Raw genomic sequence first — 15,674 nt, 5'->3', positions numbered from 1 at the left:
AAAACTCAGTCCGGAGGCAACTGCAGAATTAAATAAACCCATAACCGAGGTAGAGATTGAAACAGTCATCAAGGATCTCCCAACGAAAAAAAGCCCAGGCCCAGACGGCTTCACTACAGAATTCTACAAAACATTCCGAACAGAACTAACCCCAATCCTCTACAAGCTCTTCAAAACAATAGAGGAGGAAGCAACCCTCCCAAACTCATTCTATGAAGCCAACATCACCTTAATCCCAAAACCGGACAGAGAACCATCAGAGAAGGAAAACTACAGACCTATTTCTCTGATGAACATTGATGCTAAAATTCTCAACAAAATCCTAGCCAATAGAATTCAAAAAATCATCAGACAGATCATTCATCCGAATCAAGTAGCCTATGTCTTAACATGGACTTTCAAGTGGATTTTACCAAATTCATGTACACACAGACAAATGTTGACTTTGGAGTTTTTGAAATTTATTTATCTGAAGATGCCTGTTGCAAAAAAAAAATGACAATTCAAATAGCAAGGAAGGCTGCTTCAAGATGTGTAACATGGGAGGCTTGCAAGCTGTTTTGCAGTTAAAGGATGCCAAGGGCACATCTAAAGGCTGCACACTGCCCACACCGAGGCTGTGCATGCTGTGTTGGCAGGAGGGGCTGCTGGGCACTGGAGAGAGTAGCGTGACAGCTACCTTAGGCCATTCCTTGTCTCACAGTGTGAAGGCTTACTTGACCACTGCTTTGCAAAACCATTGTGCCATGATGACATAACAGAAAAATACACATGGGTGCTTACATAACCTAAATTCAGAAAGAACACCCAGCTAAATCCTCTACAGACACTGCCAGAGAGAATAAACAGCATAAAAAGATGAACTCTTTGTACCATCATTGGTTAGGAGCTCTTTGCACACCACAGATGGCTGTTCTTCTAAACATCGAGAAGGTGACGATGGCCAGGTACACAGCACTCTTGACGAGCAGAAGGAGGTACGTGTAGTACGCAGACGTCTGTGTGAGCTGCAGCATCAGGACATCTAGAAGACGTTATTTAATTAGTTTGACTTGTTCTTTTAATAGGATAAGACATTGTTGGGGAGGAAGTCACCGATAGTTACTTTTCACAATCTACCTTGAAGATCCCTTAATACCAACTTCCACACCAGGACAAACAAGACAAAGTGGAATTCAGCTTGCAAGTCAAGTTTATCACAACCTCCTCTGCTGAATATACTTAGAACACGGCGCATATCAAAAAGCAAAGCTGAATTTTGAATGACTAAATCCAGTAGAGGAAATATTACTTATACAAACTAGAATTCAGCATTTCTTCATGCAGATTATATCCCTAAGTAATAAGAGATCAAATTCAATAACTACTGTCCTAAACCTGAGGTTCCTATGTATGAAACTTGATTCGTATATTTTTTTTCGATGGCCATTGAATAAAAAAAAAGGAATTACTTATCTTCTCATTTTATAAATAAGGAGACTGAATATACAGCAATACTTTCCTTGATACATATTTAGAGAGGAGTGCAGCTTAGACTGTAAAGAATAAATTTTCATATATGTTCTTACATCTCCATGTGCAAGTAAGCACCCTGGAGATAGAACAGGTTATGCATAGAGTTGAATTGTTGATCTGCAGCCATCTGAGCCATGGTACCTTGCACATACAGTGAGCCCTAAAGAAGGGTACAATCTGTGGGAATTTGATAGTGTTCACAGTCGGGTGAGTGGCAGTTCTTAGCAAAAATGTAATATAGAAAATGGAGGAAAGCAGCTAATCAAATTCTCTTGTATGGTATATTGTATGGTATTGAAAGACAAAGCTTTTTCTGAAACATCTCATGGGAGTGAGTGGTGGTGTTATTAGGTGTTGATACTTAATCCTTTTAAATAGTGCAACAAGGACACGATGTCATGAGATGATTAAAGACTACAGTGGTGGACTACCATGCCTACTCACATTGCCACAAAGCCTGGCCACTTCCTGTGTCCATTTGCCTTTCACGTGGTCTGTCTGCATAGAGTTGGAACTCCAGGATCATTAGCCATTGATGTGAAAAGGATCTCCCTGCTCTTGGTCAAGCCAAAGGTTTTACCTTTTTTGCCGGATGTGGTGGTGGAGGTCTAGAACTCATCTGATACCGGAAATAAAGGAGAGAGCCAGTGCCTTGTGTTTGTTTAGCATACTTAGTAAGCAAAAGCTATGACTAGTACTGTAGTGGACTGACATGTCCAGATGAGCAGACACAGTGCAGTATGTCTCTCTGTATCCAGACAAAAGGTGTATTCCCAGTGAAACAGCTGAAAATATCCTGAGAGTAGGATGATGCAGGCTCCAACATTGTGCATGCCTACAATGTTGGGAAACACCTCAACAGCAGCATGATGGACTTACGACTATTCATGAAGGACCACCCATTTTAATACTAATGGGGAAATCAGTGAAAGGGGAAGGGGCTTGAGGAACGTGATGGTAAATTCCAGAGCCTATGGAACTGTGTCAAAAAACAATAACAACAAGAAAGACTAGCACTTAGGCTGTGTCTTTTTAATGATCCACCTATGCTTTCTTCAATAATATAAAGCAATAGGCACAGAAATGAATGAAGTCTCTGTTGCAATATGTAAGAGCATGGCAGTGTACTTTCTGATTTAGAGTCATTGCCAAGTGAGTTCATGTATGATACTTGTTTTCCTCTTTTATAGCAACAGGTTTTTCTGCCTTAAGGCAGGGAAGTTCAAAAGTTAGGAAGATTGGGGATAAGTATTCCACCACACAGTGTAAAGCAAATCCCATTGAACCTGATCATTTGCATAACCATCATGAGCTGGGTGTCCTCCCATGTCTGTAGTTCCCAGCACAGTGCCTGCTTCAAAGTACAGGGTTCATTTGACTCACAGAAAGTGGTTGCTTTTAAAATGTCATTCAATCTCTTCAACATCTGATTTCTCTTCCTTATACCAAAGAAAATTAAAAACTTAGGATGATCAGGTGAAAAAATACACACATAGCATGACATGAAAGAACCTTTCACAAAACCTGCATTTTCTTCTTTCCAACCAGCATTCTCACAGTAACTAGGAACGACTCCTCGCAGAAAGGCAGGCATGCTCGGGAATCAGCTGCCACCATATTTGTGTGTTTAGGTATATGTGTCAGCAGGAAGGAGAGGCAGTCATTAAAAATATGAACCTGGTTTCAGAAACAGTGTGAATTTATGTTATTGAGTAGATAAAACTCAGATTTTTTAGTAGATGAAAATGTTGAGAGTCATGAGGAAGAAATGTATCTTTCTCTTATCAAAGCAGGAATACTTCCTTAAGGTTAGGGAAGTTTAAAGGTTCATATTATCAAAGAGAAAAAATATACCACAGCAAGACATAAGGACATGTGTACTTACGTTGTTCATCTCCAACAATATCGGGGTTACTTTCACTGTCAACTGCTTCTCCTACAAAGAAAGTATTTCATGATGTTTGTTCAAATAAAAAGTAAACTGAAAAAAAGTGGCAAAAAGTTTTACACCCTGGACAACTATGTTGCGTCATACACCTATAAAACAGTTCATAGTTAAAGGATTCTGGCTTAAAGAAATTTCTCATCTAAGCTGAAAAAAAAAATTAGCACACCCCAGGTCAAACTTCAATAGCTCAGTAGCTAAAATCCTTGCCTAGCACACACTGGAATCCCAAATAGGGGTGGATAATGTTCCAGCTGCTGTACCTCCCTTCCAGCTTCCTGCTTATGGCCTGGGAAATCCTTAGTGGATGGCCAGAATCCTTGCAATCCTTCACCAGCATGGGAGACAGAGAAGAAGCTCCCAGTTCATAGCTTCGGAACAGCTCTGTCCATTGTGGCCTTTTGGGAGTGAACCAGCTGCAGGAGATCTTTATCTCCTGTGCAAAAATCTGACTTTGCAATAAAAAACAAATGATCTTTTAAAGAAGGGAATATATGGAAGTAATTTACACAGGGACAATGTAATCCACCATTATCATAGGAATTAAGAAAATCTTTTCTAGCATCTTAATAATTTCAACTGAGGATCTCTTATTGTTATTTTTACAGGAACTTTGCATTTTAGTGCAATTCTTTCTGGGAATAGAGCATCATCAATCACTTTAAACCTTGAGGTGAGAATTATATTTATCTAAGATGTTAAGAAAAATAAACAAACATATATACAAAGATAAAAATTGCTTAAAACAATTGGAAGAAAACAGAAATCACATGAGTTCAATTTCATATTTCTCTAATAGACATGTTCTCATTTATACAAATATGAGTTGGATATGCAGTTGTGTGTACCCAGTCATGTTTGTATGACTAGATGCTCTAAAAAAATATTTTGATATATACCTTTGTAAAGTTGTGAGAATGAAAATGTTAATATGAACATGTGACTCTTAAATATTCTGGTTTTTTTTTTCTTTCAAAATCCTTTATGTGTTAAAAGTAACTGAAAATCACTAACAGCATGCATTGATTGAGGTAAATGGAATAAAGTGCAATTCCTTATGATAAAATATCTACATATATACCACATTCTATCTTCCAAATTTGATCACAATTCTGTAATTTATATATATTTCCTTGTTATTTTAAAAACTTTCATCAAAAAAATGAAGCAAACAGCATTTGTTTGAGAATTTAGTGCCAAGCGAAACACATTCTAAAACTGGGAGTTCTCTCCTCTGTGACTACTGGTTACCATGGAATTTACTACACATTTTATTTTTTGTTGGGCACTAGAAAAATCAAGACCAAATTGGAGACATGAACACAATGGGTAAATTTGCACTATAATTGATATGTTTTCTCCCTTCAATGTTTTAGCAATATAATTAAATTGCAGGTGTTTTTATAATCTGACTTAATTTAGTTTGATAAATATGTGAATAAAATTGATAACGCTACATTTATGTTTGGAAAATATTTGAAAGACAAAATGACAGGAAAAAAGGGTTGGGGACACACACACACACAGAGATATGTCCACCTAAGGTTTCAGTCCCCAAATGGGCACATCGGCCTGAGCCAGCCAGAGTCAGGAGCCAGGAACTACATCCAAGTCTTGTGCATGGGGAGGAGGAACTCAGGTACTTGAGTTGTCATCCAGAGATTTTCCAGGAGCAATAGTAAGAAGCCGAATCACAAGCAGAGGAGGTAGGACTAAAACTTACAGACTGATTTTGGACTCCTGCCCAACCAAATACACCACAAACGCAATCTCCCATGCTATATTTTTAAAAGGAAATTGTTCATGTTTGAAATTTTTTCAGAAAAAGCCACTAGGAGTTTGGAGCTAGTGCATAGAACAATCTTCACGTTAGGTTTTATGTCTGCTCCCCATTGGAGCAATGCACAACCAAATGTGGCCATTTTAACCACAGAGGAAAACAGAAAATGAACCCTTCTCATGATCACTCTGGGCCTTTGGACTGTTATGTCTTCAAGATGTAAGCACATAGTGAGTTATAAGCCACGGCTTTCAGTGGCGTGACATCAAAAGTTATCTGCTCATCTTGATACAAGACTCATGACGCTCAGAGGGATTCCTCTACAACTTCCTTGAATCATGCATGATGCTAAGTGATTACAAACTATGTCTGTTTTTCTTTATCAAATCATCTTTGAGTTAATACACAGCAAAATTTTTTTTTGTTCATGTTTCTACTCTGGCCTGGCAGATGCTAACAGCACAATAAATGCTTGTTTTATTGCATTTACTAATGGCTAGAAGCACCAACATCATGGAATGGAGGTGTGATTGCACGTATTAACCTCTGGCAGTCTTTATTGATTAATTTACCTAATAGTAGTATATAAAGCAGAAACCTGAAAACCCAAGGATACTATCGAAATCTAGAGCCAAGGCTATTGTAGTATGCATTGAGTCGTTATGTAAATGGCATTTTGATCTGAATGCCTATTTGTCAGTTAATTACTTATGGTTTGCTGTCAAATTTTGTGTGTGAGTGATCTTCAAAGCATTTATCTAAATGGAATTTAATGATATATTTATTCTGGCGCAAAAAAAAACAAATTAAAAATTTTTCTAAAGCATATTTCCCATGAACTCTTTGAAAATCCTAAACAAGAAGATTGAAACAGTTGTTTTCTTGGTAGAATGTTCCTGAAAAACACACACTTGTTCCTTTTGCTCTATCAAGTCAAATCATCAACTGTGTAAACATTTTTAGCTTTTTTTTGGTAAACTAAATTGCTCAATTGCTCTCATGTAACTCTTATTTCCTTCACATAGCATTCTAAAACCATTGTGTGATCTTGATACTTTGGATGATGAAACCAAGGCAAAGAAAGCTTGCATAAAATATCTATTTTTTCATTGTGTAATCCACTGCCTGTTCCTTTCTAATTCTATGGGAAAATTTCAGGCCATTTATATTACCATCAGAGATTAGGGTATTTAAGAAAGGCTTGCATCTATTTCTCACTGGAACTTGAAGATAAGGTAGGGCATTCCCTGTAAGTGGGTTTTCCACATACCTTTTTGTATTGCAGGAAAGAGAATCTCTTGATCACGCCCTCCTGCTTTAGTCTCGTGTTGGACAATGCACCTGTGCTCCTTACTGAATGACTTCTGAGGCACAGTTAGCCAGCTGAATTTCATGTATGTGTCTTTAATCTTCATGGTGTTTCCCTGCTGGGATTCCAACACCTTATCGCTGTTCTTCTCTTTCCAGTACACCTGGATGGCATCAGGGAAAAAATTCTCAAGAAGACAGAGATAGGTCCCAGCCTTATGCAGTGTTGTTTCAGCAATGGAAGGGAGGAAAATCGTGGGCTTGGGGGAGAAGTCTCCATCCATACTCTTATCTGTGGGGCAGGGAAATAAAATATTGGGAAGAACTGTTAGAGAAACACAAACATTGCTTGGCTTGGCATTGTCTCGACATAGCAAGAGGAAGACAAGTTGCTTTTGATTTGGTGCCCCTCCCTGGGGCTTGTCCACAAAAGGTGGCTGTTAGCGAGGCAGGAGAGCTCAGGGAACTTTATGATGTCCCTGGCTATGAGGATCTGTGGTCTCTTTTAGATGCTTCCCTGCTCTCCCTGGCCACCTGACTCACATTTTCCTCTTCTTCAATTCTGTGCAACTCTACTCCTCAAGTGATTCTAGAAGGTACCCTATTACTTTATTTCCCAATTGAATCAATGTCAGGAAGAAGCTTTTCATCTTTAATGTTAACAATATGTAGTCACTCATTTAATGGAAACCTGTGCTCTCAAGCTGACCTTCTATCTTTAAATGTGGCTCCCATCTGCACAGTTCTGAAATTCATTGTATTCTCCTAGTCAGTTTCTAGCGTTATGTAAAAATATCCCTTTCACATGTAAGCCACTCCCAAGTTTTTGAGCATTCAATATTTAATCCCACACCTCTACTTAAGATCTCAGAATTCAAAAGCAAATGATCTCCCTTAAATTTCTATTATTATTATTAGAAATACTCTTGAGTTATTCTTACCAAATGATTTAGTTGCCAACATTTTGATTTGTTCAAGACCTAAAAACCAATCATATGTTTTACTTTGAAATTTCATTTGGAGATTAAGCATAGGTAAAGATACCCTGGAAAGAGGGAATCCTTGGGCCTAGCAGTGAAGTCACCACTTGCGATGCCCACATTCCATTGGCAGTGCCTGGTTTGAGTTCTGGCTGCTCTGTTCCCAGTCTAGCTTGCTGCTGATGCACACGCTGAGAATCAGCAAGGCACCCAGGTTGAGTTCCAGACTCCTGGGTGAGGTGTTCCCCAGTCCTGGCTGCTGAGGTGAGGTGTTCCCCAGTCCTGGCTGCTTTAGGGAGTGAACCAGTGGGTGGAAAATCTCTCTCTGTCTCTCAGTCTGCCCTTCTGTCTCTCTATCTCCAAATAAAATGAAAACAATACAAGATTTTAAAAGACAATAAACCAGGTAGTGTGCATTTCACATTTGCCGTAACATGCATTTGCCTGATTCATGAGGGATGTGTATATCTGTCAGCAACTTAGTACTTTGATTCTCAGCCTTCTCCCACAATCTGTGTCTACCCTGTGTGACTTTTGACATACACTGTTCTACTGTTTCCTTTATCTCAACCTACTGAACCAAGGAACATGTAATTGATGCAGTATTAAAAGTCATAGTTCCAGGGTTTCTTGAAAAATATGTAAGCATACCTCATGTATTTACAAGGCATCTCATTCGGATCTGGAATCTTAACTGGATGGCTGTACATTGGGTCTTAATCTAGTGACTGAAATTATAAATACTAGAGCTATATCTGATTGGATTCCCATTTAAAACTCCAAAGTTTGGCTAATCATCTCCTTAGGCTTGTTTGAAATTACTAGTCCAAAAGGCAATTTCTTAAGGAAAGAGGAACTGGATTTCTCATTAAAAAAGAAAAGGAAAGCAATTTTTTTTAATCACTTCCAGCTTTGTAGCAGTGTTCCCAATTTTCACTAGTCAGTAATTAATGTTAATTTCTTGAGCATACCATAAATAAAACTAGCTCAGGAACTGACATTTTAATTTCATAAATCTTTCTCTTACTATATATAGTATATTCATTATAATAATAAGTTACTGTTTGTTTCTCACATATGTACTTGTGTAAAATTTAAAAACCATACTTTGAAAGATACAATTATTTTTCAAAGGTATATTACATAATTTTAGTCAATATATTATCTAATCTACTTTTGTATATTAAGATACTGTGCTTCTCTTTGGGAATATCTCTTATTATAGTCCATTAAAAATCCAGCGATGAGCTTGACATTCCTTCCATGGTACACACAATTCATTGCCTTTGGTCCCTTTGCATTAGCCAGATTCTTTATCTTCTACTATTTTAAATGAGACTTGAAATCTAACTTTTCTCAGTGAAATAGTTAATTAAGTATTAAACAGTATAGTCATTACATATGGTTAGTATTTACATTCTGAATAACCATATTATGTGAAATTTAAAAGCGTAATTTTTAAAATGTACTTACAGAGTGGCTTATACTCAATTTTTATTCATGATGCATATAATGCTCACCATTATATTTTATTTAAATCTTGAATACAATGCCAAGTTTCAAATTTATTTCTTTCATTTTATTACTTGAACATTTTCTGTATGTTTAAACTTTTGATACATAGGTAACCTTCACAGGCAATAAGTTAAAATTACTAGCCATAAATTTTAGGGACCAGTAAAATATTGTTATTTTCAATAACAATTAAAATAAAATGTTAAAATTTAAAAAACAGGGCAAAACAATAGAATTCCTGCCAGGTAATGAAAAAGTCTGCTAAAGAGAAATATATGTCTTCAAATTTGTTTAAATTTAGATTGGCTGAGGTAGTCTTCCATCTAAGTACTCAGAAGCAGAGCTGAGTCGTTTCTTGCATTTTTGGCTTATATTACTGACTGAGGACCACTCTCCATAGTGAATACAACTCTCCCTTGATATTTGACTTAGAAGAATATTTGCTGGCATCTAATATTGTTGAACAATCAGAGAAGCACTCTATTCACACCGGCTTGTTTCTAGCTCAGAGCCGCTGAATTCATTATATTATTCCATGGTACAGCTTAGGAAACAGATCAGAGAATCATCTCACGAGTTCACCAAGCTCTAAGTGGTGCAACCTGAACTCTATGTCTGTTGATTGCAAAATGCAAACTTTCCATCAAACACAACAATGTCCCCACTCCATTGAGTCTGTCCCAAACTTAGGTGCCATGATAAATTTTGTTTCAGAGTGAAACACTTGAATGAATTCATTGAGCACAGTATACATCTGCACATTATGGATGTCTTTAGGAATATAAGACTAAATTTTGTAACAACATTTACATAGCATAGTCTATGTTCTCTTTCATTTGCATTTATCTACTTACAACTTTATTTTCACTTTATCTGAAAGGCAGAATCTTTCATCTACTGGTTCATTCTCCCAAAAGCTCACTACCACCAGGGCTGGAAGGCCAGGCCCTAGCCAGGGGTCAGGAACTCATTTTGGCTCTCCTATATGGGTAACAGAAATCCAAGCACTTGAACCCATCATCTGCTGTCTGCTAGAGGGACATTAGCGAGAAGCCTTAATTGGAAGCAGAATAGCCAGGAATTGAATCAGGCATTGCTAGTTAGCAGCCCCCAAAGCATTGCTTCAAAACCTATCATAAGATTTTTGCATCAAATCCCCATCACATTCCTCCTTTTGCCTACAATATAATCATTTCTTGCCTTTGCTCCATGACATTGTAAAATTTGCATTTTTCTGACACTTACCTGTGACAATAAGCCTTGTTCCAGTACTGAAGAGCTTTACATAAGCATCCCACAGTGATTCAACCTATATGAAAAACTTCAGACTGTTTAAATCTCCCTGACTTCTTCAAACTGTTGTGGCAATAGGATCACAGGCCCGGGTCATCAAAAGATCTCGGTTCTTGTCCTCATTTAATTTTGCTCATAGAAAATTGTGTGGCTGAGTAAATCAATTTATGTGGTGCTTTATTTTTTTCAAATTGGAGATATGGCTATAAGTCAATTAAACATCATTACCACCACTGGGGTGAAGTCAAAATAAAACAAGATGTGAAAATGTAATTTGATTAACAATGTTATCAAAAGACAAGTTGTTCCTTTATATTGCCATCCTTGTTGTATTAGCAATTTGTGTGAACTGATTGTGTGCTCCAATGGGGCAGGTTTACTTCTTGGACCTAACTGCTCTTCCTACAGAGACCCAGTATTTTGGAGTTGCAGTTGCCTCCACGGCAATACAGCAGGAAGAGTTGTTTCTCTGCCTTGCATTTGCATTCCACTTGGCTCTTTTGTGCCTGGGATTCTCAAAACCATCATCCCAGAAGCCTGTCTTTCACACACTCTGTCTCCAACAGGCTCTAGCACCAGGTCTAGCATCCTGTCTTCTCTGCCCTGTGAAGGCAATCCCAGCGAGCATTGCAGACACCTGATTATGCACTCAGTGTATGGAAATGCTGCATTTGTATTGTCCAAAACAAACGGCTTTATTCCCAATCCACAGAATGGTATACTGGAAGCCCATGTTTTTATCAGAAAAGTCAGCTTCCAACTGACTGGTATCCTGCTCATGCCAAAGTCTGAGTAGGACCTCCTTTCTGGCCCTTCGAGCAGAAAGGCTAGAGAAGTGGCAGGAAACAGGCAAGAAATCCATCATCCACCTGCTCCTTTAGATCACTGAATGGTGCCCTCCTGACATGTATGTTGGGTTTTCCCAACTCTGCAAGGCATGGGATGTTAAAATTCCACAACACTAAGGCAATGATAATGTTATACAAAGGGTTTACTTAAATGCCCCTTTCCCTGAACAAATGATGTTGAAAATGTTGCCTATCATTTACTGTACTTTTCTGCTAAAAGACACATGCTCTGACATCCCTTTATAATTCTATCATGACCTTTAACCACTTGTGCCACCGCGCCGGGCAATAATTCTATCATGAAAAGATATCCATTTCTGAAATTCTACTATATTTCTTTGCAATCACTAAAATGTTCATATACAACTGTTTTTCTTTTACTATTGAGAATAAAATTTGTGTGTCTTGCTAGATAATCACAGATTTTTCTTCTGTTTCTTAGAATTTTCAGTCTTACTCTTTTGCTGAATGACCTGACTATATTTGTGTACTTCATTTCACCATTTGTCAAATAAATTTTGGAAACAGTTTAGGTTGTTTTTAGTGTAGTCATTGTAACATTTTTCCATTTTTTAAAATGCATATTTACTTTTATTTACTGGAGAAACAGACTGTCAGAAAGAGACAGAGATCAAGTTTCCATCAGTATTTCTTTACTACAATAAAACGTTTTCAAGGTACTTACCAGGAGGAATGACTATGAGCCTGGTTCTCTTTCCAAACAGCTTGATCAGCCTGCAGCATCACAATGGTGACAATTTCTACAAAAAAATCTCAGCCTTCTGCTTGGCTTCATGACATGGTGGAGGTTCTTCATACCATTGTCCTGGTAATCTCATATGGGTTCCTCTGAAAGTCCTTGAATATGTTTTTATGATGCTTGATAATAAATTCCATATAACTAGGCCTGCTTCTGCTTGAGAAAGAAATCATGGAAGAGTTCAATCATAAATACAAAAATGTAGTGTAGGGAAAGAAGAGCTGGATCAAACTCTTAGTTGACTACTTCTCCAAATTACCAGGAAAAGTACTCAAATTTAAAGCCTGTGTTTTTTTCAATTTCCAGATGTTTAGCTGAAGTTGAAACTGCTCAAGGGTGCATCAAAGGAAAAGACATTCTGTTCTCACACACAGGGCCTGCCTGTCAGCAATCTGGGAATGTACTTCTGAAAGTAGAAAGCTCTTCAGTAGCTGAAATCGCCCAGGTACCAACACAAGGTAGATATCTCCAGAATCAGTGAGTGCTTCCTCCAAATCTGATGAGGTGTCCAGTTGGAAGGGCAGAGCAGAAAAGGCCCCGATGACCTCTGTGTCCACTGCAGAGCCCGCTGTCCTGGCTTATGTCCTGCGAGCAGACTTGATCTCTGTCATAAAGGTAAGAGCAGAGCTGCAGGGGGCAGCCCACAGCCAATCTCAGAAGATGGTGGGGGATGAGGGGAGTAGATGAAAATCACATTTGGAAATGATTTTTTAAAATGCGGCTCTGAGTTAGTGTAACTTGGAACTGTTGGTGACCCCTTGCACCCAGGCAGGTGTGAAGGAGGCCCATTCTTCTCTGAATCCTTTGGTTTTCCTCATTCTGAGATCACGAGGAAAATTATTAAAAGTTGTAAGAGCTTCCTGTATGTCAAAAACCATGAAGGGTTTCTTCACTAAAATGCAAGAGAGAAAGCAGTGAATTATAAATTCATTTATTAAGTTAATGAGGAAATATAAAATGTTTATGAAGAATGCACAAGTTCATGAACAACACATTAGAATGCCTATGAGAAAAATTGGATAAATAGTGAGACATATAATCATGAAGGAAAAATACCTGTTCTTAAGAGGCCAATACCTCCTGTATTCTTATTTAAATGAGTTACATTGCAATCAGAAATAATAGGACATTTACAGTTGTGCTCTGAGGTATGAGGGTTAAAGGCAGGCTAGATAGATGACATTAAATTCTTTAAAGATGAATAAAGATAATTCAAAAAGGATTTTTTGAAACAGGAATGAAGAGATATTTGGCAGTAACTTTTAATACCTATTACAAAACCACTGACCTAAAAATATGAAACAGATGAAAAAACAGATATTCTATAGATATTCTTGTATGTTGCAAGTATTTGTGGATATTTGAAATACTATGTGGCATATTCAAACTGAAGGAAATTGATAAATGATTTAAACACTGCCATTAGGATAGTGGTCATCTGTTACCAAAAGCAACCTCTCCATTTCACAATCATAGAAAATCACTTTCAAGTAGACTAAAATTAAAATTAGAGGCCATATCCGTGTTAGAAAGTATGATACCAATTGCATCTAACGGGTGGAGAAGCATGAAATGGGAATGGGATAGAGGAACGTAAAACATTGATTCTTACAAAGTGGGAATCATAAGAATTTTTACCTTTTAAAGTATGAGGGATCTTCAAAAATCTTCATCAAATACATAACAGATGCAAATTATGAAAAAACTATGCATGGATTTTAATTTTTGCACCAAAATAAAAATTTTCTTTCAATGATGTCTTTCAAAAACACCTTTTTGAAGTACTAGCCACTTACTCAGATATGAACATTTTGGAAATAAATAATCTGTGGAGTAGATATGGAGGAGAAGGAGTGAGCTTGGAATCAATAATTTGGTTTTGTTACATGTGCCAAGAAAACTATGCCAGCTATTGGCAATTTGAGGACAGACAGGAAACCTCCAAATGAAGCGAACTAAGTATGAATGGGAAGACTGTGGAGGCAATGGAGCATTTGCTGATCCATATCCCCTTCTCAGCATCATGGGGATTAAACTCTAGACCTTTATCAGGCCTGATTCAAGCTAAGCCATTGCTTACACAGAGAGACACAGATGTCACCGCTGTCTTTAGAAACAAATGAAGTTTTGTTAAATGAAAAAACCTTGACCACAAGTAGGGCAGGAAAAGACCCTGAACTGAGACTCTGACATGCAGATGTTAGACCGCCCCTCTGTTAACAACCATGAGACAAGCCACTTGCTTCCTCATTTGAAAGGGAAGGCATTGACTTAGTATGTCCCAAGAGCCCCCCTGAAGGGGGAAGCATTGGCTTCAATAACTCTCAAGAGCCCTCACCCCTGCTCCAAGCATGTGAACCTGTGACAGGAGCATTGGAGACTCAGAGGTGGTTGCAGGAGTGTGAAGCCCATTGAAGGAGAATCACTGAGGTTTCCTTACAGGTCCCTTCTGACTCTGTGGCACTGTGGGATCCCAGCAGGCACAGTAGTATGTGCCCTCATCTGATTTGATGACATTATTGATGATCAGGTAAAAGATACCATTGTCCTTGTCACCAGCCTCCAAGCGGGAATTGGGCATGTCTTGTTTGTAATTGTTGGCCGAACCATAAATGATCCGTTTCAGGGGCTCCCCTTCTCTTTGTTGATACCAGTGCACAATGACATTCTTGAAGGTTACTCCGGAGATCTGGCAACTGATGTGCACTGTTCTATCTGATTTTCGGGTGAAAGAGAGTTGGTCTTGGAGTATTTTCATGTTGGTGTCTCCACCTGCAAAGCAAGAAGAGAAATCAGAGGCACCACACAGTTGAGACTGCACAAAGAAAATGAAAGGCCAAGAAGGAGTAAATTAACGTACAAACCCACGCCAAAGACACAAGGAAAACCCATGGGGTGAGCATTGCCAGGAATTACTGGGAACAGACAGTGCATGCAAGAGAATGTGAACTAGGACTAAGATGGAGTGACAGCACTAGATATGCAGAGACAGGTTAAGTAGGAAAGGGGGAAGTTTTTTTTTTTTTTCAAACCAATGAAAGTCCTTTATAGAGAGATGTCAGTGTTACGTTAATATGTCTTTACCATAAAGGAGCTGCGACTCCCCGAAACCTCATCAAAACACCAGTCTTAAAACAAGTCAATGCTCACTTCTCCTTGGGAGAACTCAGTTCCAATTTTCCTTGAAGTGTTGCTTCAGATACACTTGCCTTTGACATTTTTCTGCCTCTGGTCATATTTTAAGAGCTCTGAGAAGTTTTGCATACCTATCATAAATGAGTACAAAACTATCATTACTGGACATGCTAACAAATAAGATACTGATGTATTGGTGTATACATTTTAGATTAGTAGCTTGCCATAAGTTCATGGTTAGATAAAGACTAGCAATTGGCTTGATTCTTGGTTTGTAATTTGTGATTTTATTATGCTTTATTTTAAATGAGCAAGATGTTGGAGAAATATCCTTTTGGGTCATCAGTTTCTACTCTTTGCACACATACTTGTTGGTTTTTTAGTTAAAGCTGCACTTTACTGTTGTCTGGAGGACAATGTGGAGATTATTCAATGAAGTGATTCAGTCGTACTGGGAAAGAATACACTGATTTGTTCACCTTTCTTATATGGCTTTACTAACCTTTTAGTAACCCTAAGGGATGATTTACACATCTGCACTTAAAACTGGGGAAGCAGAATGAAACATCCAAATGTATCTTTCCCCTGCTGTCAG

At 38.1% G+C, this 15,674-nt stretch overlaps 1 protein-coding gene, 1 long non-coding RNA gene and 2 gene segments (V, D, J or C); 2 read left to right on the top strand and 2 right to left on the bottom strand.

The window, feature by feature from the left end:
* STARD3NL (STARD3 N-terminal like) overlaps window positions 1–12,387 on the top strand; it is a 47,549-nt gene extending 35,162 nt beyond the window's left edge. Inside the window, exons 9-10 of one of the 3 annotated variants that reach the window (XR_005882070.1) lie at window positions 4,069–4,133; window positions 12,251–12,387. The gene's annotated coding sequence lies outside the window, so the exon portion shown is untranslated. Of the gene's footprint in view, window positions 1–4,068; window positions 4,163–6,265; window positions 6,560–12,250 lie in introns of those variants that run through there. The other 2 variants (XR_005882071.1, XM_040964798.1) reach the window with 2 other exon arrangements.
* The window catches only part of LOC121145714, a 20,193-nt gene continuing 4,958 nt past the window's right edge, over window positions 440–15,674 (bottom strand). The window contains 4 exon segments of the C gene segment in view: window positions 440–1,024; window positions 3,401–3,451; window positions 6,511–6,840; window positions 10,289–10,352. Of these exon segments, the coding sequence occupies window positions 876–1,024; window positions 3,401–3,451; window positions 6,511–6,840; window positions 10,289–10,352 (594 nt within the window).
* The window catches only part of LOC121145719, a 24,682-nt gene continuing 21,407 nt past the window's right edge, over window positions 12,400–15,674 (top strand). The window contains exon 1 of the long non-coding RNA XR_005882072.1: window positions 12,400–12,559. This is a non-coding gene — a long non-coding RNA (uncharacterized LOC121145719). The remainder of the gene's footprint in view (window positions 12,560–15,674) is intronic.
* Window positions 14,340–14,899, bottom strand: LOC121145717. The segment is given in 2 exon segments: window positions 14,340–14,716; window positions 14,805–14,899. Coding segments are annotated over 2 exon segments (393 nt in total).

The sequence above is a fragment of the Ochotona curzoniae genome, unplaced genomic scaffold, assembly GCF_017591425.1.
Source record: "Ochotona curzoniae isolate NIBS_2020 unplaced genomic scaffold, NIBS_Ocur_1.0 scaffold_3835, whole genome shotgun sequence".
In the NCBI taxonomy this organism is placed as follows: domain Eukaryota; kingdom Metazoa; phylum Chordata; class Mammalia; order Lagomorpha; family Ochotonidae; genus Ochotona; species Ochotona curzoniae.
This window is presented reverse-complemented; position numbering and strand designations above follow the sequence as displayed.